General features: G+C 40.5%; 2 protein-coding genes and 1 pseudogene across 3 annotated transcripts in view; 1 reads left to right on the top strand and 2 right to left on the bottom strand.

Moving 5' to 3' along the window:
* esf1 (ESF1, nucleolar pre-rRNA processing protein, homolog (S. cerevisiae)) overlaps positions 1-12,533 on the bottom strand; it is a 72,930-nt gene extending 60,397 nt beyond the window's left edge. Inside the window, exons 1-3 of one of the 2 annotated variants that reach the window (XM_034129584.1) lie at positions 12,461-12,533; positions 10,986-11,292; positions 10,826-10,946 (exon numbers count right to left, since the gene is read on the bottom strand). In XM_034129584.1, the coding sequence (XP_033985475.1) occupies positions 10,826-10,946; positions 10,986-11,270 (406 nt within the window). In that variant the 5' untranslated portion in view covers positions 11,271-11,292; positions 12,461-12,533. Of the gene's footprint in view, positions 1-10,825; positions 11,293-12,460 lie in introns of both variants that reach the window. The other variant, XM_034129581.1, reaches the window with a different exon arrangement.
* Positions 1-25,240, top strand: part of LOC117481734 (E3 ubiquitin-protein ligase TRIM39-like) — a 937,572-nt gene that overhangs the window by 304,198 nt on the left and 608,134 nt on the right. The gene's annotated exons all lie outside the window — the stretch shown is intronic.
* LOC117481731 overlaps positions 22,939-25,240 on the bottom strand; it is a 29,561-nt pseudogene continuing 27,259 nt past the window's right edge.

Raw genomic sequence — 25,240 nt, 5'->3', positions numbered from 1 at the left:
ATAGGCCTTTACCAGCCCTGAGCAGTTTACAACGCATCAAAAAGAAATACTGACGTTGATAAAATAAAATGTCAAAGCAATTTATTAATGAAAATGCAATAGTTCCTTGAGTTTATATGTAGGCAGATTTTTGAAGCAGTTATTGGAAGTTTTGGACGAAAGACTGTATTTTACAAGAGGCGTTTGAACGCATCATAGCTTCACCTCCTGTGAACGTTAGTTCTGTCCCTCATTTCTGTCATCGCATCAAACGAGTAAGTTGCTCTTCTTGACTTTAGCTTTGCAGTCTCTTCTTGTGCTTAGTTATGTATATTTAGCATGAATATGATAATGTGTAGTTTATTTTGGCGCTATTGTCATGTTTAAGCAGTTAAACCCTGCAGCCCCCGTTGGCGGGGATACAGGTTTTTTTCTTCACGGAACTGCGTCTCAGGGCTTGTTAAAATTTAACAACCTATTAATGTGTCATACTCAGTTAACGGGAAGAAACTCAGCTAACTGACGCACTAAGCCATATGAACCAATTTGACCGAAACAAAACACAACTCAAACGCCAAGCGTTTGAATTGGCACTAAGCTAAAGAGTGCTATATGATAAATCCAGGCAAATGTCCCCAGAAGTGGTTTTGTTTTGTAAACCTCTCTAAAAAAAGGTAAGATTTCACTTGTTTTGCATCAATCTTGATACAGGGTACTTATTATATGTTATAGTTTGGATTCCTAAAGCTTTTAGTCTACTATCCCATCATTCAAGGGTGGTGTTCACCAGGCGCGCCGGATTCATTTTAGAAGTGGGGGGGCCAAAAAGTGCGTGTGTATGGCCCAATCCCAAACCACGCCCTACACCCTACCCCTACACACTCCCCCTCCGTGACGGAGTGAACTCCGACACATGAGGCTCCCTCCTGTCAGATGGAGGGAGTAGATACAGCGGCAAGCTTTGGGACAAACTCCCCTCTCTCCGGCAGAAACAGGAAATGCCGTAACTGTATCAACAGTATCAAATCAGCATCTCTTTGACAAAAAATGTAAATTAATAACTAAAATAAAACTCCAAACATCTCTAATTGTGTTACTTTTTTGTAAAGCTCTTTTAGTTTTAAACCTGATGTTTATAAGTTTCTTAGTTTTTGCAACAGTCTGTAAATATACACAACTTTATAATAAAATGCACACATTTACCTTTTTCTAGACTAAACACAGGTAGATCCTAAGTTAAAAATATATATGAGGTTATCATGAGGTTGTTAACATCGCAGTTTATCAGTGGATGTTTGCTGGAAGCACAATAACTGCATGTTTTGCATTGCTTTTACATTTCAGTTAATATAGTGGTGAGAGACTCCCGATACATTAGATTTATAAGTTCATTAATTGTCTCATGATGCATATTTCCCAGTGAGCATGAAGCTTTTCAGAGTGGGGTTTTTCTCAGCTACGAGTTCTTTTGGAAATTGCGCAGTTGCTCCATCATTCCATCTCTTATTTTTTCCAGCTCAATACGCTGTTGTTTGACAAGCTGTATGTTGACTGGTGTTTGACTGAAGAAAGCGCACTTTTTTTTAATACACTCTCTGTGGAAATGAGACTTTTCGTGGCTGTCCAGGAGGCTTGGGCACTTTTTCCAGTTATTAACTCCGATATTAACAAAGCTATCATCTCCACATTTTGAGAAAGTTACAAGCCGTTTGACAGCAAATCTGCATATTTCACAGAAGGCCCGTTTAGTGGTTTTGCAAAGAATTAACCACTCTCTGTTTTTGTACCATTCTGCGTTGAAGTACCTTTCTCTTTGCCCAAATAATCTAGCGGTCAGTTAGCTGTACAGCTTTACCCGTCTCAATGTCCCGACAACAAACCTCCATGCAGTCGGAACCAGCCTGTTTCGGTTCAACGACGGCGGTGGCGGCGGTTTTGACAGTCTCTGCGGCCGCAGAGCTGCTGCTTTTGTGTTCATCTGGCTTCGCTGTTTCTATGATTGATGAAGGTCCAGGCTCCGGAGACGTGGATGTCAGGGATGTGACCTTCCAGTTGTTAATTTAAGTTTAGATTGACTGTATAGTTTTCTTCTGCGCTGGTTCTTCTGACTTGTTTGCAAGTGTATATATTTTTTCTATCTAGGTTAACGGCTGAAACACACAGAACAACGTAACAAATAAAGTAAACAACGTAACGAATAAACACATCTAAGCTTTTTTATTGGTTGTAATGTACATGGATACATTTGAATGGTGTGACAATGTCCTATTTGATTGGGTTAAAATGTACATATTCTTCCTGTTATGTCTGCCTGCTTTATTTTACCTAATGCAAACCTGCTCCATCGAAATCAGTCGCATTGACCCGAAGACACATTTTGAGTTGTATACACTGTTGGAAAGAGGAGATTCATAGTGTTAGCAGAGTAAGCATAACTTCATTGCTGTTTAGCATCCAAATAAGCGGAGGAGTAACGAAACATCAGAGACAGTGGCATTTCATTCAACGGGCCCTCCCATTGGAGGCGTGGCTTTATTTATACCCATCCTTGACCTTTAACCTGTTACGCTATTGGCTTCCAGTCATGCACAACAAATAACACAAATTGGTAACATATTTACCTGAATGTTAACACCCCCACTTGATAACACATTTGTGGTCTTTTAACAAATAAAAACATTATAAGGTTCTCTACCTTACAGAAATTGTTACTCACCAAACATAAACTTTGCAAACTTAATCAACTTAAACTTTGGTGCAGGTTTTGTCATAACATCTGCCACCATCTGGTCTGTTGGACAATAAATCAGATTTGTTTTTCCCCCTTCCACAGTTGACCTCAGAAAATGATACTTAATGTCAATATGCTTGCATCTCTGTCTGTTAACAGGATTCTTTGCCAACGCTATTGTGCCCTGGTTGTCTTCGTAAATCGTAGGTAGTGTATATTCACATTTGTCAATGCCCTCTAGTAGTTGTATTAAGTACATACACTCCTGCATAGTAGCTGCTAAAGCCATATACTCGGCTTCACAAGTTGATAAAGCAACAGTTGGCTGCTTTTTGGTTTTCCAAGAAACCAGTGGCCCGCTCTCATTAAGGCTAACACAATAACCTGACATACTACGTCTGTCGGTTAGATCAGCAGCCCAATCTGCATCGCTGTATGCTTGTAAGCCCAGTTTTTCACTCTTACATTTCCGGTAACACAGCTTCCTGTCGATTGTACCTTTCAAATATCTCAGTACATGTGTGACAGTAATCCATTGCTCTTCTGTCGGCTCAGAAAAATACTGGGACAGTTTACTGACAACAAAACTCAAATCAGGCCTCGTGCACACAGCTAGGTAGATCAGGCTACCTACTGCCTCTCTGTACATTCTAACATCCTTCATCGGTACAGCATCATCCAAGTAGTTCAGTTTTTGCTCACAAGGTGTCGCTCTCGGTTTACAATCCTGCATGTTAAACCTTTCAAGTATTTTGTTCACATATTTCTTCTGTGACATCTTTACACATGAATCAGTTTGATCAAAATCAATGCCAAGGAAATGTTTTAGTTTCCCCAAGTCCTTCATCCTGAATTTAGCTGTGAGCATCTCTTTAACAACTTTCAATGCATTGTTATCACTAGCTGCAATGATTATATCATCAACCCATATTATCATTATCACTTTCCAGTTTTCAGTTTCTTTTGTGTAAACACAATGGTCAGCAGGGTTCTGTAGGAACTCATTTTCACTCAGATACTCATGTAGCATTTTGTTCCAATTTCTGCCTGACTGTTTAAGCCCATATAATGACTTTTCTAGCTTGTACACCAACTTTTCACCTTTACTAGATTTGACCTCAAAACCCTCTGGCTGGTCCATGTATATCTCACAGTCTATTGGTGCATGTAGGTAAGCAGTTTTAACATCCATTTGGTGTAAAATCAGATTTTCCTGTGCTGCTTTTTGCATTAACACTCTGATACTGGTGAGGTTAGCGGTAGGTGAAAATGTCTCATCATAGTTTTCACCCCTCTTCTGACTGTATCCCTTGGCTACATATCGTGCCTTGTATCTTTCGGATCCATCAACATTGGTTTTGATATCGTACACCCATTTACCCCCCACTGCTTTCTCATCTTGAGGTAAGTTGGTCAGGATAAATGTGTCATTCTCTTTTAGTGATTGCATTTCTTCATCCATTGCAATAACCCATTGTTTGACTCAGATGAAGTTACAGCCTCCCTAAATGTTAAAGGGATATTGCACATTAATCTGTAACAATAGTCAATATTTGTCAGTAGCTGATCCTCACTCTCCTTACCACATACACTGTCACATAAGTAAGCTGGCTTCTTCCTCACTCTTGAAGGATAACGCCTAAGCTCACTCTTGTCTTCTGTCTCTGTTACAACAGGTATAGATACTGGACTTACGTTAGTATCACGTTTGTTTTTGCCAGATTTGTTCTGTACCTCAAAATCATCATCAGAGACGGTTTCTGTTTGTGTTTCTCTTTCTGAATTGGTCTTGGTCACAAACTTCACAAGTCTAGATTTTTGCACTTTTCCACTGTGAGGGAAATATACCATGTAGGCTGGACTATTTTTGTCATATCCAACAAAAATTCCCTCTTCACACCTTGAGTCCAGTTTCTTTTTGTCTTGCTTATAAGCATAGCACACTGACCCAAACTTGTGCATTCTGGAAAGGTTAGGCCGTCTACCTGTCAGCATAAAGTAAGGTGTCTGTTTTGTGCGGTTGTTAAAGCATCTATTCCTTACTACAGCTGCTGTCTGTACTGCATAGGTCCACATACTTTTTGGCATCTCATTTTCTATAAGCATGCACCTGGCCATGTCAAAAAGTGTGCGCCAATTCCTTTCAGCAGTGCCATTTTGATGTGGGGAATACGGTGCTGACTTTTCATGTCTAATCCTATTACTGCATAGTAATGCTTGGTAATGTTTCCCTGTGAACTCTGTGCCATTGTCTGACCTGATACATTTTACTTTCCCGTATGGGGCAGTATCGGCCAGAAATCTCTCTGTTGCTTGCACTGTGTCACTTTTGTTTTTAAGGAAATACACAAACACTGCACTGGAGTAATCATCTGTGAATGATAAAGCATACTTAAAGCCTTCTCTGGATTGCGGATCTATTGGTCCTGCTATATCTGTGTGCACCAACTCTAGAGCTGCTTTGGCTCTTACATCAGGCTACCTGTTCCTGGTTTGGGTAAACTTCCCTTTAGTGCATACATCACAATGTGGAGGTTTGTTTACCTTACCCTTAACTGACATGCCATTAACAACATTCTGTAACTTCTGAATATCATCATAATTACAGTGTCCCAGGATCTCATGCCATGTCTGTAAATCATAACACCTGTTGCATTGGTCATCACATTCATCATTTACTGTGTTCAAGAAATAAAGTCTGTTCAATTCATAAATGTGAAATGTTGTACCGTCTTTGTGTTGCAGGACGTCTTTGCCCTGCTTGAAGGTTACCGTTGCTCCTTTGGTTGTAGCTGCTTTCACAGAAAAAATGTCTTGGGGGTACGATGGGATGTACAACGCCTTCTTCAGAGTTGTTTTGTGTCTTTTCCCCATGCTGTCCACCATAATAATAACAGCGTCCCCTCTTCCTTCTGCTACACCATTGCACCTGGTACCATCAGCTAATTCCACACAGTGGGACTCAGCCTGGAAGTCGTCATCAAACCTCTTGAACTTTGTTACATCCGTGACGATATGTGAAGTCGCCCCTGTGTCCACCATCAGTCCTCTCTCGGTGATGCTGCGTCCTGGCTGGACCTTGTTGTCCACGTCGTTGACTCGGAAAGCATACTCCTCGCCAGTCGTTTCATCCGAAGCTTTCCGCGCGTCGTCCTCCCGTCGCTGCTTCCGCCTGCAGGCTGCATCCCGATGCGTGTTGCTCTTACAATGACTGCACCACAGCTTACGTTGGCACGTTCCGGCCTTGTGTCCACTCAGGCCGCATCTATAACAAACAATGTCTGCACACTTGGTTCCTTTATCCCATACTCTTGGTACAGAGGGTCGTCTCGCTCTCAACTGTTCCCGCGCCCTCATGACGTTGTCCTCTGGTGGCGGTGTGCGCATTCGCTCAGTATCCTCATAGCTGCGGAGCTTAGTCTTAAATTCAGCAAAACTTATTATCCTGTCAATTTGCGTGATGTGTATGGCGAATGGTTTAAATGATTCTGGCAGTCCCTTCAAAACCATTGCTACAAGAAGCCCATCACTTAATTTCTCCTCCGCGTTTCTCAAAGCGGTGATGGCGGTCTCTGCACGTATTATATACTCCGTCACACTTTCACTGCTTGACTTTAGGAGTGATGTCAGTTCAGTATATAGGCTGATAATATGTGGTTTACCTGTGCCTGCATAATAGTCTCTTAAAATCTTCAATGCCTGCCGACCATTATCCGCCGCCTCCCTCATTACAAGGGACAAACTTTTGTCATCAAGAAATTGGATAAGCTCTGCATAAGCCTCTTCATTTTTCCTTTCATCGTCCGCCTCTTCATCTTCCTCAATTATGTCCGTAGGACTCCTTAAAATAGTATTCTTCAGTCCCTGTAAGCGAAGATGGCCCAAGAATTTCGTCTCCCACAGTTCATAGTTCTTTTCATCCCCGTCAAACACTAACCGAGACCAGCGGGTACTGGAACCTGCGCCCAACCTGCTCATGGCGTTAGCTTAGTTTGCTAATCCACCACACGTGCTACGTTGCGACTTTCCATCGGTGGACAAACGCCGGAAATACTTATTTGGGTGTCTCTGGGCCCATAACCTGTTAGCAGAGTAAGCATAACTTCATTGCTGTTTAGCATCCAAATAAGCGGAGGAGTAACGAAACATCAGAGACAGTGGCATTTCATTCAACGGGCCCTCCCATTGGAGGCGTGGCATTATTTATACCCATCCTTGACCTTTAACCTGTTGCTATTGGCTTCCAGTCATGCACAACAAATAACACAAATTGGTAACATATTTACCTGAATGTTAACACATAGCTTTCTAATGATATCAGGATTGTTGTTGTACTCCAAATATTAAGCAAAATATGTCACATTATATAATGACTGTTACAGTCATCATTTTGAGAAAAAGGCCTTTAAAGTTTCCTCTTCTCTGGATCGATCTGATTGATTATTAGCGGAGCAAATGATCAAAATAGTACGAAGGGAAGATAGGGGAAGCCCGCGAGTGTGAGTGTGTATATACGTGTGTGTGTTTGTGTATTTTTGCGTTTGTGTGTATTGTGTTTGTTTCCCGGGGAAAACACTCACGAGAAACACCGGCTGTTATGCCTGCAGTGACGTAAAGTTACTCCGTTCTCCGCTTGTAATTATGCCGTTACAAGCTTCAACGTTGTATTTATCATCTGAATTTGCCGAAACAAGTTTAATATTCTGAAAGCCAAGACTTTGTTTATTTGAAATCAGATAAAAACAAACTGTAACGGACCCTGCTGTGTTATCTATGATTACTATAAGCCTTACATTCATAATTTCAGCAGAGGGAGGGGGGGCGGCGCTGTGGAAGAGCAGAGTGGCGAGTGAGAGCTTTACAAGCTTAAAAAATGCCTGTAGCTATGAGATTGAATATAACAATCAAACATAACAAAATATACACAGCTAGATCAGATCGCGTTTTAGATGCGACTTTAGAGTAGAGGGGAATTATTGAAACGGGATTTGTACAGTGTTCCACGGCATCCGCCGCTGCGAAAATGTGGGGCAGGGCTGAAAAGTGGAGGGGCCAATGGCCCCCTGGCCCCCCCACTTCCGGCGCCCTTGGTGTTCACTATAAGTAATGGGGTTTTTTTGGAGGGAAACTATCATTTTCATTTTTTTACTATGTTCAATCTGAATTTACTTTAAAATAAAAACATGTATATTGTTTTCTACATCCAACTCACAGGTTTATCATTGCTTTGACAACAAATGTTATTTATTTGTGTGTATGCATAATGCATTTTTGGCACTAATTTATTTGAATAGCATCACAGGTTGTTTATGCTTATTTACTTAAGTATTAATCTTTAGGTCCACAGCTTAGACATGCGTAGAGCTAACTTTGCATTAGTGAACTTGAAGCTTTAATGTATCGTGTTCTTTATTTATTGTTTAATGTGTTGTGTTTTTTCCTGCAGCAAAATGGATTCACCCTCCAAAATTCCAGTTATGCAGGACAGTGAGGCGGAGACACTCCGGGGAGAGGGACAACTCTTCCTCGTAAGTAAAACATTGAAATTAGAAAAGTATTTGTTGAGCTTTAAAAAGATGTGATAATGACTCAGAATATATATATATATATATATATATATATATATATATATATAAGAATCTTATATATATATATATATCTCGCAGCGGAGAAACTGTGACGCGCTGGGACGACTGGGACTGTGACGGCTGCTAGTGGAGCCTCGCAGCAACTCTGCTTTCTGCACCACAATCTGGTGCTGCTGAATTGGGACTACTAAATGAGTGAGACTCAAATATCAGAAGTTCAGAACAAGTTTTAGTAGTTTTTATTTTATTTACTTTACTCAGGGTCACAGAGAGGAAACCAGTTTTAAGATGTTGAAAAGTTCATTAAACATAAAAAGGCATTTCAAAGAAGTTTGTGTTATTCTACATTTTGACACCAAGATTTTCTGATTTTACTGCAAATGTATATCGGTTCCAAATATCGGTTATCGGTATCCTTGATTACTAATAATCGGTATCGGTATCGGCCTTGAAAAAGCCATATTGGTCGACCCCTAATTACCATCAATGAATTGCTATAGATAGCATGATGTTGTTTTTCCAGAAATGGTCTTCCACACAATTTAATTTCCCTAAATCAGGAAGAGCATTATTTATGATACAATGCAACTGTATTGTCCCCTCACAGTTTATTAACATCGTTTGGCAGTGTTGTTTAAAATGGGTATTATATGTGCTATTATGGGTTAGTCAGCAGGTGGCAGTAATGAGCAGGGATTATTTAGGAGATTAGATGTAGATGAAAATTATACTTTATTCAAACCAAAGTGGGAATTATTTTTGTCAGAGTAGCATGTAAACAGGTGTAAGTCAAATGTTGCCATTTTGATATTTAAAGTGGACCTATCATGCTATATTTGAATAATATATTGTAGGGCCATACCTATATAAGGTATATTTATACGTTTTCTTTTTCAAAATACCAAACAGATCATGCATTTTAGCCATGCCTCATTTCGCTCTATTTTGCTCTCCTCCAGCCCTGTCTTTGCATGCGCTGCAGCTGACCACGCCCCCCTGCAAAGGAGGGGGCCGAGTTACGAGCGTCGTGTTACCATGCTGTTACCATGCCACGGCAACCTCTCATTCCCCTGATAGGTCAGCTCTTCCGTTCTGACGACAGAGGAATGTTCAAATCTGGATCAGTTTTTATCAGATCCGTTGCAGCCCCGTTTTTAGAGATTTGGGTATGGAGGAAAAGAGAGAGGGTTGTGTTTTCTGACACTTGGTGAGTTCCCTGGAAAACCGGGGACACATATTCATGTATAAAAGACGTACAAAAGTGCATTTTGCATGATAGGTCCCCTTTAAATTTCCAGCGGAAAGCTAAACGAGGAAGTGTTTTAGCACACCACGTGACGCATGTGAACGAATCACGTTGTCAGAAATTGACACCAGCCAATGAGATTTGTTTTTTTGGTTTAACACCCCTTTGTACTTTCACGATTGGTTGCTGATACAAAGGAAGTGACCATATTTGGATTTGCAGTTCTTTTTAATGAAATAAGTAAAAGATTCAAGCTCCGTTATTTATGGGCAAATATCCCCTATTATAGTGTGTATACGTCTCTAATGAGTGACACATATCATTGGCTGAGGTTGTGCTGATTTCTGGGATGTGTAACACTTGATTAAACTGTAAAGAAATTACAATTTATAAGGCAAAACACAAACATACAAAAACGGAAATGTCCTATGTGGGTCTCAGAGGGTTAATAGTATCTGTGCTTGTTTTGCGCTGCCTGAATGGGTGAATATCTACTCTTCTATGACTCTGACCCTTCGTTCAGGCGGCGGCCCAACAATGTTATTATTGATGTCTAATATGTTGATGCACAAATAAAACATTATGAGGGCACGAGAGAAGTTTGTGCACGAGATGGAAGGCTGACAGGCAGGTAGGCCATCCAGTTATTTTAGCCGGGCCGGCTCAGATGATTGGTCGTGCTTTTTACAGCGCCACGGCTTCCACAGATGACATGTTTTAATGTATTTATTGTCAAAGATTTTCATGTATTCATTGTTATCGGGATGTTAAGAGCATTCCATGGAATATAACAAAAAGTGTTTCTGAAGTGAATTACCTTCCCTACCTTTAACCAGGCTTTCAATCTAAAGCTCTGGCTTCAATGTTATAGTTATTTTATTGTTGGTTTCCTGCAGCAAATCTATTGAAATACATGCACATTTGCACACGAGCTACCTCTCTTAGTATCTGCACATCTTTCCCCTTTTCATATCAATACTGCACATATGTTATTGTATTATTCTGAGTATGTTGTCATAGAATACTGTACATAGTTTTTTGGGATATCCAGATTACATGTAAATTATTTTCTATATCATAACATATAATAGTTAGTTTTTTTTAATCGTTTTTTGGTTGTTTCTCTTACTTTTTCCCTTCTTTACCTGTTTTTTGTATGCACCTTATACACCAAGGCAAATTCCTTGTATGTGTAAACCTACTTCTTATATATTAAGTTGAATCTGTGCTCGTTTCCTCAGCCTGCATCAGTGAATATGAGCCTCAGAGACATCTACTCACCCTCTTCTATGACTCTGACCCCTCGTTCAGGCGGCGGTCCTTTAGCTGTAATGTCTTTGCTCTCCTTCACTTCTTTCTCCACCTTCACCTTCACCTGCTTCTCCTTCACTTCTTTCTCCACCTTCACTTTCACCAGCTTCTCCTTCACTTCTTTCTCCACCTTCACTTTTTTCTTCTTCTTGCTCTTCACACCCTCCTCATCGTCGTCTTCGTTCTCTGAGCTGGAGACGTTGTAGAAGCGCTTCAGGTCCTCGGTGGAGGTTTGGTTGATGGGTCGGCCTCTCTTGTCCACCGTGTATTTCTCCGTGAAGCGCTTGTCGTGAAACATGGACTGGAAAGGCTTGTCGATCTTGATCTTGCGTTCTATCTCGGGCATCTCCCAAAATCTGGGGTCCTTCTGAACCCGGAGGAAACGCTCATCGCCGCCCTTCTTATTGGGCGACATGGTGGCAAACTGTACGTGTCACCTGACCAATAGAGAAAGGACATATTGTTGGATTAGTCACATGGACAACAAGCACTACGCTTCTTTCTTATATCATGTGTATGAGTGTCTTTATTACAGAAGATTGTGTGTATTTAGTGCACCAAACAGAAGACAGACAAGCATGTGTTTAAAAAGCTGTTCAATTAAGAATGATAGCATGTTTCAATACACATATCCTGAAGAGGTTATTGGGAACAAGTATTGATTTTGGTATAGGTAATGGTGAAAGCTAGACAACAGTGATTCAAGAACTGAAAATATATGTATGTATGTTTCTATAAACCTTGTTATAACACAAACTAGCTAGTATTGATTATCCTCTACAGACTGATAATGTACTGAAGATTATTGAGACAATCAATTAACTGTTTAGGTTACTCCAGAAAAACTGACAACGTTTCTTAAACCTATGTTTTGCAGCTTTAAATTGTACTGTTTGGAAATAATTAAGTAGTCTCGCTTGTCATATGAGTTTTAAACACACCTCTTTTACATTTAACAAAATAAACTATTACTTGAAGACAATAAGGGGGGGTATATTCAGATTAACCTAAATAAAAGTAGCAATACCACAGTGTAAAAATGGTTTGTTACAGGTGAAATCCTGCATACAAATATACTTTAAATAACTGAAGTAAGAGTACTTGTTTTGCAGAATGACCCACATCGGTATCATATATAATAGTATGCATGCAACACTAGTAAAGAACACATACATTACTAAAGTGTAGTACTTAAGTAAATGTATTTAAACCACATAAAACGATTAAAATAGTCATTGGGTATTACTGAAGCTGTGACTGGATCACTAAGTGAGCATGTAATGACCAACAGAAACCCAGTCTTTTCACTGTGAGAAATATAGAGCAGTTATGACTTCTGCTATCTAAAAATGAAATGTTAAAACTGAGATAAATGTCAGAAATCCTGCGCTGTGCTTCGGTTTCAGTCAACATGTAAACAATAGGTCCGAAACACTGAATATGAACAGTAACGGCGGGAAACCCAGACAGCAGCTGACAAATACACACAACACTGAGCATGTATAGTGCTCATCTCAATAAACATTTATTGTTTGATGTTTCAAACAATAAATGTGTTTGAAACATCGTTTAAAAATAACAATAATCACAAAACTGCAGCCATACTTCTCTGGTCTTCCACTACACGTGTTTTCCCAGCGTGCACCTCTCCCGTCCCGTGACCTTTCTGTTCCCGCCCCTTTGTTAGTAAGGAAAGCGAAGTGGGACAAAAGAGGGAAAACGCGCACGGATAAATCAGATGGTTAAACACAAGCTAAAAAAAACAGCCCCTCTTTAATTTTTCACCTGCTGGGCCCAGAGTAAAATGCTTTGGTGAGCATAAACTAGAGGGGAACAGCAAACACCAATGTGATTTTGGTGAAGTTGTGACTGTCCTGGACAAAGTTGTAGGGGGGGTGCCATATCTGGCAGGAGAAATACCTGCTCTGCTGAACATGTTATGTAGAGAACAGTGCAGATCTTCCCTATTGACACCAGGAAAAACCTAGTCTAAAATAAAGAACATTAATAGTGTGATATAGGCACTAATCAATAATAAACTTTATTTTAGGGCACCTTTCAAAACATTCAATGTCACCTTAAAATAAAATAAAAAATAAAATATGAGTGGCATATATATATACAAAAATGTGTTGAGTAGGAAACCACAGAGGAAAATTACATTCAAAGGAGCAATTAAAGCGAGTGGAGCTAGTTTGAACAAATTATCTTTTAGGCTTGATTGAAAATAACACAGTGTCTTACATTATCATATATGTTATATCATTACTGTTATATCATTGCTTACTATTCGTGGTTATCAAGTATCAGACACTTAAACAACAGCGAAGGTTTTAAGAAATAGGACTATACTGACAAATGACATCTTATCCTTTCATTGCCTTTCCTTAAAACGAGCAACCTTGCAATTGTATGCACATTATTTATTCAGCCGTTTGCTGTTTAATCTGATGTGAAATATATCATTCAAAAGAGAGAAAAAAGCTTTGAAAACTCGGCGAAACTCAATACAGGCGATGACGTCACCTGTGCGCGTCCCCGCGGACAGGGCTTCAATCTACGGCAAGGCTTCAATCTACGGCATAACACCTGTTACCTTCGAGATCCTCTACATCAGGGGTGTCAAACTAAATTTCATCGCGGGCCACATTCGCATAAAGGTTGCACTCAAAGGGCCGGTTGTAACTATATAAATATACATATCTAAATATATATAATATATATATAAAATAATGTATTATATTACATTATTGCCTCTGAATTGGATTATTATCGGATAGGATAATAATTTAGTAATTAACTACGTCTGAAAGCAGAAGTCCAGGGCAAATCATTGCAAGTCTCTTCAGTGCGCATGTCACAAAACGAGATGCATTGTGGGACATGTAGTTTATGGGCAACCTGCTTCTGTAAAGTGGCATGTAACCGTATATTAAACGTATTATATTCTTTGCAAGCTCTTGCCGGGCCACAGAAAATGAAGTCGCGGGCCGGATTTGGCCCCCGGGCCTTGAGTTTGACACCCCTGCTCTACATGATCGGCTGGAAGCCTCACGAGTCTCAGGTAACTCAGGTGTTCACAAGGGGAACACAAACACACACAGTGCTCCTAAAGGTTGTTGTTTATAGTTTATTTGTCTTTATTGTTGGTACTTTGCTCTAGGGAGGCACCAGTCTGATAGATAGTATTGGTATCGGTCCGACGCTGGCCAAAATCACTGGCCTTTGTCATTTAGGTATATGCTACATTGAGTTATATGTAATATTTTACACTGGAATTATAATTGATTTGTTATACTAAATACTCTAAACTTTGGCACATGGTTGCAGTTTAAATGAATTTTTGATTACTTAAATGGTGCTATAAAAGGAAGCAGAAAAATGCCATTTTAGTTTGGTGTTTTTGTACTACAATTCCCAGAATTCAACTGTCTTTATCAAACTGTATGTGCATCATTATGATATTCCTTCAAATGTTTATTGCCTCGTATATATGCCAAATACTTGTTTTCTGTTTATTCCAAATAACCAAAAATGTACGCACCTTTTATCAGAAACAATCCCTGCTGTGTCTTATCCATCAGATGCGTGAGCAGAGGAGATATTTCATCAAGAAAAGTGATTTAATTGTTTACATTTAGTTTGTTTCTTTCTCTTTTTCAGGCCAAACCAGCGAAGCGAGGCTCGGCCAACGTGTCGTTCGCGGATCTGTCAAAGATCGGCCAGCCGTCCAACACCACCAAGTCCTAGAAGCATCTGAGCTAATTAACAACTGCAGAGTGTAAATAATATATTTTATTTAAACAACTATGTTTAGTTGTTAGGGTAGGCGATGTGTTGTACTATAATTGTCTGGAATAAAGAACAGCATTTCCTCTCGCCGGAAAATGTACTTTGAGAAAACCAGAAGCAGTGACGTGTTGATGTTTCAAATACCAGTTCACGTAATGAGGGTAGAGCAGATGGGAGTTCACGCAGGGATAAGAATACAAATAAAAGATACCGAATTTTCTTTTTATCTTTGTGTTTTTGGTGCATACATAAAATAAAACAAAATTCTAAACACGGATAAAAAAAACTATCTTAAGAAAACTATAATAAAATAAAAAATATAGCAATATTTACATCGAATATGGTTGAAATATACAGTATGTATACCTGTAGAAATAAAATAGGAATAATACAGTATATCAATAGAGTATCTAAGGAATGCAGTGGGGTAGTGTGAGTACAATATGTGCACATTGTACACAGTGGCGACTGGTCATTAGGGGCAGGTGGGGCACAGCCCCACCTAGTGTCAGCAGAAAGTATTACACATGATTACAAAAAATGCAAAGAGATGCAAAAAAAGAAATAAAAAAATATATAAAATATATTTTAAGGTCATGTTTAATCATCTGATTCGTCTGTACATTGCTGTTTTAGTCTGTGTTCTTCTAATTAGTGTCTACAGTGCCGTTTTGAGCCATGTGGGACAAAACCTGATCGTGCCCCTCCCTCTCACTGTCAAAGTGAACGGTGACTGTAAAAACTACACTGCGCATGCTCAGAGTATTTTTCAATGTATTGTGTGTGGCAAAAAAAAGAAGACCAAAGGGGCACAGAGCTGCCATCCCCACCATACGTCATCTCACATCATTCAGAGCTGATTGGCTGTAAGTACGTGTGCCGCGAAAAGTGTGGTGCTTGAAGAGGAGACGAGAGAGCTGCAGTGACGCGTCCTAAAACCAGGAAGTAAGCTGCAAAAAAGCAATGAGGTTTCTCCATAGAATTTTAGAAAATAGCTGTAAATAAGATCTGTGGGAAACGTACCTGTTAGATAAATGCACGTTTTGTTCAGCCGGATAACATCCACATGTCTACCCTACTTTTATAATTTTTTTATCATAAATCTATCGATTAGATTTATGATAGACTTTTGAAACTACAAGAAGATAAGGAGGACTTTTACAAAAAAGTTATAGAAATTTTTGTCCAGAAGGATAGGCAAATGGACTTCATCTTCAAGTCAAGGTAAGACCGCAATTTTTTTTAAATGGGATCTTACTAAGAGAGAACAATTCAATATTTAAATGATAAAATTACATTTTTTGGGTATCCTTTTGTTGAACTGTCCGTTTAAAATTAATCGAAGCATCAGACAAAAAAAGCTTTTGAAAATAATATTATATTTTGGTTTAGGACAAAATATAATATTTGTAAACCTGAAGAGTCAGTGCCAGTGCCTCACCAGCCATGAACCTCACTGCACGTCACTGCAGAAGCTTATATATAGACATCTAAGTTTTTTGTGCCCCACCACTTTTGTACATATAAAAACGCCACTGATTGTACATATGTGCTACATGGTTAAACTGTACTGAAAAAAACATGTATACAGTATAATAATATGCAATGGTTAGACTAACTGTAGATCTAATTTCAGTCAAATTGAGTGAAAGAGAAATGGTGCAAATCACTTTATTAAATATTTCAGCAGCAGATGTCCTTTCTCACAGTGACAGAAGAAAATGTCGTTTTAAAGGGCCCATGTCATGCTTTTCCGGTTATTACCCGTCCCCTTGTGTGTTATGTAGGTTTTTCTGCATGTAAACGGTCTGCAGAGTCAAAAACCCTCAAAGGACACCCTGTAGCGAGTAAAACTCTAACACAGAAAAGACCTGTCTGTGCTGCCCCAGAACGCCTCGTTAATAATAATAATAGCTTGGATTTATATAGCGCCTTTCATGGGACCCAAGGTCGCTTTAACAAAGAAGAATAGGGCAAAAACAAACATAACAAAACAAAAGGCAGTCAGACAACCAGTCAGACAGACAAAACAACAGATAGATTTAGGGGCCAAAGGCCTTAGTAAACAGATGGGTCTTGAGGGCCCTTTTGAAGGTGTCAAGTGTGGGGATGTTGCGGATCTCCGCAGGGAGAGCGTTCCAGAGGGTGGGGGCTGCCACGCTGAAGGCTCTGTCCCCGAAGGTTCGCAGTTTGGTGCAGGGGGTGGTAAGCAGGCCAGAGTCTGAAGACCGCAGTGGGGCATGTGGGTGGAGGATGTCCGATAGGTACTGGCGTTCGTTGGAGATTTCTCATTTTCCATTGTTTGCTTCCTGGGTTCTGTGACGTGTGAACACCCAAATCAACAACAAATGACCGGATTGGCCCAAATGAACCAATCCGTGGAGCACCTCACACACCAGGATCCCTTGGCTAACTAACAGGGAGTCCATGTGTCCTTTGGTTTCTTGAAAGGCAAATCAATCCAAGTTATTATTATTATTATTATTATTATTATTATACCCCAATCATTTTTGACCAGCTGCAGAGGGGAGCAAGAATTATGCATGATACCTATTGTAAGGAGTTGCACTAATCAAAATGGCAAGATATTAAAGCGTATATAACTATATCCATGTCATGAAAGGAGGAATACATTTTCAGGATCCCTTGGCCACTTGCATAGAGCTCCCTGAATGCTGGTAATAGACTGTTGGGATCGCGGAGAAATGCTCTCCGCAGACCCAATCTCACAGCGTTATAAACCTTTTTCTTACTCAATATCAAGCCACACTTATTGATTTTACTTCGGCTGTGAGTGTTTGTGTGTGCTCAGGATGAGTTTCGCTTGTTCTCGCTGTATCGCCGACCCGGAAACCTGTCCGCTCCTCGCAGCAGCGGCGAGCAGCAACGAGCCTCGCAACGTCCAGACCAATCAGAGCACACTGGGCTCACAGGGAGGGGGGGCAGGAGCTCCAACAAGCCGTTTAGGACAGAGAGTGAATACACATACTATACAGATATGCTGTATGAGAAACCAATGTGATTTTGGAAAATTGCATAATGTAAATCTATTCTAGTAGACCTCAACAATGGAAATATGATCAGTATAAATGGCCATGACATGGGACCTTTAAGATCTGATTAGTTCAACCTTTCCCTGTACTGCACAGAGAAACTCCACACGGTATAAAACAGCCAATCACTCAAGATCTTTTCGACCCCCAGCCATATTACTCATAACTTCCTCTTAGATTAAAAAGAAGACTAAGTTGTATCTGACACAGCAGAGTTCACCAGCTGCAGAGATGCTGCTTTGTCTCTACTTCCTGCTGCTCGCTGCATGCTTCTCTATCAGCTATACAGGTAAGAATATCTATTTTTAACATGTTTCTATTAAAATATTCATAAATCTGGATGATTCGACATTGAAATGAATAATATAAATCAAGTCAAAGACATGTCAAGTTTTACTCTGTGATATGTTGAAAAAGTGTTTTAGTTTACAATCTTTTGTTTAGTAGCTTAAAGGGGCTCTATTCTGCTTTTTGGGGTTCTCCCTTTCCTGTAGTGTGTTACACAGGTTTGTGTGCATGTAAATGGTCTGCAGAGGCTGAAATCCCTGTGTTCCCTCGAGGGGCCGTTTCTCTGGGAAAGAGCTTTTTGAACATTAAAGCATCACATTACAGTAGACGTACAAAATACAAATGTGACCCTGAAAATGAGCATAATATGAAAAAGAAAAATAATGAAAACATTTGAGTTAACAGGCTCTTTCGGTAGAATTTAGCACGGACAAAAATGTAACTTGTTTCTTAGGTTTGCCTGTTTTTTTTTCTAAATATAGAAAAACTATAAATTAAAACCACCATGAGCAAATCAATTGTCCAGCTTGTCAAGGCTGTTGGGTCCATACATGTGTAACTTCTTTCTGCTTTTTGCTTTTCAGCTGTTCCTGAAAAAATAACAGCGCTGCCGGGCATGAAGGCTACACTGCCCTGTCCTCATAAGAAAGGAGATGTAAAATGGAGTTTGTATAAGGATGGTAATGGTAAAACTCTGCCTCTTGTCACTATAGAAAATGGCAAAGTGAACATCATTGACAAGCACTTTGCTTTCAGATCAGATAATTCACTGGTGATGGAAAATGTTACGACCGATCTTGAAAGAATGTATTTGTGTAATAACTACCGGATATATCTGGAAGTAATGAAGGATCTCAACATGGTGGATCCTGAAGCTGGATTTAAACCAGTCACACAGAGAAACAATGGACAGGGTGTTGACTGAGGACAGGAGGGAACCACTGCAGAACCAGAGAACCAACGACCATCTGACTTTTGGCAAATACCCGTACGAGTAGCGGTTGTGGCTGCTTTGGCTTCTGGGGATCATAACCCTCAGACACTTCTTCAAAAACAGAGAAAAGAGAACCCCCAACGATGACGAAGCTGAACCTGAGCAGATCTACGAGGAGATTCAAGACAGTGAGCATCAGACTGGGAGGGAGTCAAGTACAGATGTGTGAACAGGCCAGCAGCAGGAGGAGGCAGCAGGGAGGAGTGTGTGTATCACCTCACCCAACTTCCACTTCACACAGGAAATGTCAGTGAATAAACCACACTTATTATGACCAGTACTAGTGCTGGTTATATTTCCCACCTGTTTATGAGATAGAGGAACATAGAAGCTGGTCATCACTCATCTCCTGCCGTGTGAAAAACACCCTCAGAAACCGCTGTGTTTTCTAACAAACTTAGAGGGGACTTTTTACAGAAAAATACAACACTCTGCAGAGGGTTTCATTTATTGTGTTGGCAGCTCATTCCTTAAATCAGAAGCTTCAGATTGATTATGATAAGAGGAAATATGAAGGGTATATTTCAAGGTTGTTATGTACATTTGTTATTGGGCTTTTTTCTTATCAACATAAGATTTGCAAGAAGATGTTTTCAACTTTAATTGACTGAATTTAATTGAAAATTGGGCTCATTAGCACATGAATACTGTGTAATATATATGAACATATATATTTAAGAAGTACAATATAAGACAAGCAGAAGTTTATTATACTTAAAGTGGACCTACCATGCTATATTTGAATAATATATTGTAGGGCCATACCTATATAAAACCTGTCTGTGAAGTTTTTTTTTTCAAAATACCAAACAGATCATGCATTTTAGCCATGCCTCATTTTGCTCTCCTCCAGCCCTGTCTTTGCATGAGCTGCAGCTGACCAGGGGGGGAAGTGGCACGAGCGTCATGTTACCATGCTGTTACCATGCCACGGCAACCTCTCATTCCCCTGATAGGTGGAGAGTTGGCCATATAGGCGGAGCTCCCTGTTTCTGACGTCAGAACAATTTCAAATCTGTATCAGTCTTTATCAGATCCGTTGCAGCCCCGTTTTTAGAGATTTGGGTATGGAGTAAAAGAGAGAGGGTTGTGTTTTCTGACACTTGGTGAGTTCCCTGACACACCGGGGACACATATTCATGTATAAAAGACGTACAAAAGTGCATTTGATAGGTCCCCTTTAAGTCATTATACTTTTTTAATTGACTGAGTGAGGGCCGATTAAAAAAAAAATGCACCGTGCAGAGGAACGCGATCCTGACTGCCTGGAATGCAGTGGAGGACCACGACAAACAGCAGCAGAAGTTCAACCAGCTGTACAGAACGCACTGGGGCAACACCCGGTACTGCCGCACTAAACGGCACAACCTTGTCGATGCTGCTGTGATACAGCGCGTGAAGATGGGCATTCGCTACGCACCAGCACATTAGTGCAATGAACAACAGGCTTATGTACACGCTGGTGAAACTGCTGTGGTTGAAGTCACCACATGGTTCTCACACTAGCCCTGAGAAGACCACTATCTTGAAGGCGTACGAGAGGATCCAGCACCGAGTGTTGGTGGACGATCCCGTCTTGTCTAAAGCAGGCTTTCCGCTGCCAAAGATAAACATTAAGACGGTGCGTGACTTTATCCGCGCTCAAGAACGCCTCCTCAACCTGCGTGCGACCAACCAGCCAGCGATGCTTTCAAAGACGACTTCCGTTTCCTCTGCCCACTTGCCTCCAGCGCCACACCAGCCAGCACTCCTCCCTCCACCAGACTACCCGCTGATGCAGTACGTACCGACACCCAGCACGGCAGGAACCCAGTCATTGAAGGGAAGGAGGGACATGATCATGCCTCTCTCACACCCTCAGACATCACTGCCACCTGTGTCACTGCCACGGCCACCAACCCCAGCCCCCAGACCTTTGTCCTCCCCCTCTCCATCCACAGCAACCCGGGCAATTGCTGGCCCTTCCAGGAGGCCCATCGTGCCTGCCATTGCTGGACGTCCCATACTGCCTGCCACCAGTACCATCGCCAGACCTGTGCCCTCCCTTTTCCCTCCCCCCATCCTGCCTGCCAACCCCAGCCATTGCTGGCCCCTCCTCAATGCCCTTACTGCCTGCCATTCAGGCAACACCGTCTGCTGATGTGTCTGTCCCCACTACTCTTGAGTGCATTCCCTCATCCTGGGCAAGGTCCACGCTTTACAAGCGCAAGGGGATGGACGAGCCCTCGGGAGTAGGAGCCAAAGTGTCCCGGGTTCAAAAGCTGCCGTCGTGCACGTGCTGTGGCCAACCCACCCAGGGGCACAAAAAGTACAGGCGCAAAGTCTTCTGCCCTGTGAAGAGGATGTCTCCATCAAAGGGTCTGGAGAACACAGTCTACAACAGTTACCAACATTTTACAGCTGTTGTTGACGAGTTGAAGCAATGGCCTGTTGCTATGTAAATATTGTAAATAGTCATTTAAATGTTTATCATTTGTATTTTTCATGTTGAGTTTTATATTTATTATGTATATTGTAAATATATGTACGTTATTAATGTGAATAGTTTTATGTACATTACATTACATGTTACTTGTTATCCAAAGCGACTTACATACTCAATACTGTTGGCAATCCCCACAGGAGCAATTTGGGGTGAAGTTTATTTTTCATGTCGACTTTTATATTTGATGTACATTGTAAATAGTTTTCATTCATATGTACGTCATTAATGTAAAAAGTGTAAATACTTTTATGTACATTACATTACATGTTACTTGTTAGACGCTTTCATCCAAAGCGACTTACATACTCAATACTGTGGGGTGAAGTGTCTTGCCCAGGGACACGACATGCTGACTGCAGTGGGGTTTGAACCTGTGCTCCCCTGATCCCAACACCAACGCACTGCGCCACAGCCTCCCTGTACATAATTGTACATCTGATTTGTATCCACTTGAGCTTTTTTACCTGTGTTTATGTTGTTGCTGTTGCCATCCTTTATACTGAATCAATGAAGGTGAATGGTTGCTCAGAAAAAGTCCTAAAGAATCCAACTGGGTTCAATAGCTGGATCATTCCTGTTCTTCGTCTGCAGTGGAGTGAGATCACGTTGTTGTTGACTTGCATAACAACAAATGTTAGTTTACAAGAAGTCATTGATACCCTAACATTTGATTCATACCTGCTGATGAAAAATAAATCCTGTGATCAACAAAAGTCAATGTGTTTCATGCATCTGATTTGTATCCACTTGAGCTTTTTTACCTGTGTTTACCTTCGTTTATGCTGTTGCCATCATTTATACTGAATCAATTTAATATTTTGCCAGAAAGGTCAAACTTTAGGAATACAGAGCAGTTCTTATCATGATAATAATAAATTGGATTTTTATAGCGCTTTTCTCGAACCCAAAGACGCTTTACATTTATCATGCCATAACCATAGCCGTGGAGGCAGTGCAAACTAAAATATAATATTGGTGACAAAAAACACAGAGCCATCAGTGCAATTGTTACATTCTAATTTCTCTGATATTGTAGGCGTTAATTATCTATTTATTATATGTAAATACTTTTATGTACATAATTGTATTTATAATTGTACATAATTGAACTGTAACACTATGGTGTTTTCAATTGAATGCACTTTATACAATAAAGTGGTCAGTGCTACAGTAACAGTGTGTCGTGAAATATGAATGATTAAATGCAATAATGGGGATTAATTTGTTTATCTAAATATAGGGACAAAGGTAGAGTGCCACATTACTTGCACATTACACAATGTTCAGATGACTTTGCCCAAAAGCAAACATTTAAGTTGCTTGAGTCAGACTCAGAAATATTAAACCACTTTTAAAATCAGACTCAAGTCATAAGGAAATCCATAAAGATATCTCACAGAAGAAAAGACACATTTGAATGAAATAAGCTTTATTTGAATTAGACTTCAATTCAGAAAGACTCTTAAAATATAACTACAGCTCTCAGGACATCAGGAGGAGGAAACAGCTAGCTTGGCTCTCATAGTTTTCCCACACTCTTAAAACCACTATGGTTTTTCTCCTTTGTGAACACGAAGATGTGATTTGAGATTACTTGATGTAGTGAACATTTTCCCACACTCTTCACACCAGTACGGTTTTTCTCCCGTGTGAATACGGTGATGTATTTTGAGATTACTTGATGAAGTGAACGTTTTCCCACACTCTTCACAGCTGTACGTTTTTTCTCCCGTGTGAATACGTTGATGTATTTTGAGATTACTTGATGTAGTGAACGTTTTCCCACACTCTTCACACCAGTACGGTTTTTCTCCAGTATGAATACGGTGATGTATTTTGAGATCACCTGATGTAGTGAACGTTTTCCCACACTCTTCACAGCTGTACGGTTTTTCTCCCGTGTGAATACGTTGATGTATTTTGAGATTACTTGATGTAGTGAACGTTTTCCCACACTCTTCACACCAGTACGGTTTTTTCTCCAGTATGAATACGTTGATGTTTTTTGAGATCACTTGATGTAGTGAACGTTTTCCCACACTCTTCACAGCTGTATGGTTTTTCTCCAGTATGAATACGGTGATGTATTTTGAGATGACCTGATGTAGTGAAAGTTGTCCCACACTCTTCACAGCTGTACGGTTTTTCTCCCGTGTGAATACGTTGATGTGTTTTGAGAGAATCTGATGTAGTGAAAGTTGTCCCACACTCATCACAGCTGTACGGTTTTTCTCCCGTGTGAATACGTTGATGTTTTTTGAGATGACCTGATGTAGTGAAAGTTGTCCCACACTCTTCACAGCTGTACGGTTTTTCTCCAGTATGAATACGTTGATGTATTTTGAGATGACCTGATGTAGTGAAAGTTGTCCCACACTCTTCACAGCTGTACGGTTTTTCTCCCGTGTGAATACGTTGATGTATTTTGAGATCACCTGATGTAGTGAAAGTTGTCCCACACTCTTCACAGCTGTACGGTTTTTCTCCCGTGTGAATACGTTGATGTCTTTTGAGAGAACCTGATCTAGTGAAAGTTGTCCCACACTCTTCACAGCTGCACGGTTTTTCTCCCGTGTGAATACGTTGATGTATTTTGAGATCACCTGATGTAGTGAAAGTTGTCCCACACTCTTCACAGCTGTACGGTTTTTCTCCCGTGTGAATACGTTGATGTATTTTGAGAGCATCTGATCTAGTGAAAGTTGTCCCACACTCTTCACAGCTGTACGTTTTTTCTCCAGTATGAATATGCAGGTGGCGCTTTAAATGTACAGATGTTGTAAACGATTTGTCACATTTCTGACAGCTGTGACGTCTCTCTCTTCCTTTCGGTTTCTAGAACAGACGGACAGAGAAAGAGAGAAAGTTGATCTAAAAAGCATGAATACACAAGTTAACACAATAAAAACTCACTTAGTATAAACCTTGAGTTAACAAAATACTACTTATAAACTGTTTGGGTTTATTATATTTGTATTATATTTGATACAGCAACATTCTAACCACAGTATATACCAGAGGTGGGGGACTCGAGTCACATGACTTGAGTCGCATATTTTTTGACTTGAGACTTGCTTGACTAACATTGATAAAAAGACTTGACTTGTGTAGGGGTGTAGTTATTTGTTCAAGCACCGGATCGGCAAAACAGGAGAGTCTGTGAACCAGTCTGCCTTGACCTATGTATTCATGTCTGTGACTTTTATAGAAGGAAAACCACACACACACACACACCCCAGTAACTTGGGACTTGCACATGTATGACTTACTCCCACCTCTGGTATACAGGAGACAGAGGGAGACGGCATCCTGTCACCGCGAGTCTCAGTATGCTCCGTTCGTCTTGTGTTTTTTTGTCTAAACTTTGTCGTGTCTTTATGAAACGTCATTTTGAGAGACCATGCTTTTGATCCTGTGGATTACATTTGCCTTCTGCAGACCATGCCTGGCCATACAACTTTCCAAGACACACCTGAGTGACAGCACGAACAGGTATGGCGAGGAGCCCCGGCCTCTACGCTGCTACAGCCGCGAGGCTATGCTAGAGCTACAATGCGATCGGCCTCCTACGAATACACCAAGCCATCTGTGCTCTTCGTTATTGGATGACATCCCTCGGGAGCCGCTTAGAAACATGGGGGGTATTGTTAGATACTATCTCTTTACGTTAGTGATGGGAATTCCGGCTCTTTTTAGTCATTTTACCACAGTTTATCACGGAGCCTCAGTTCACGCGCGAGCTCCGCGCTCATCGCGTCCAAATCGCGCACGTT

The sequence above is a fragment of the Trematomus bernacchii genome, unplaced genomic scaffold (genome assembly GCF_902827165.1).
Source record: "Trematomus bernacchii unplaced genomic scaffold, fTreBer1.1, whole genome shotgun sequence".
Lineage (NCBI taxonomy): Eukaryota > Metazoa > Chordata > Actinopteri > Perciformes > Nototheniidae > Trematomus > Trematomus bernacchii.
This window is presented reverse-complemented; position numbering and strand designations above follow the sequence as displayed.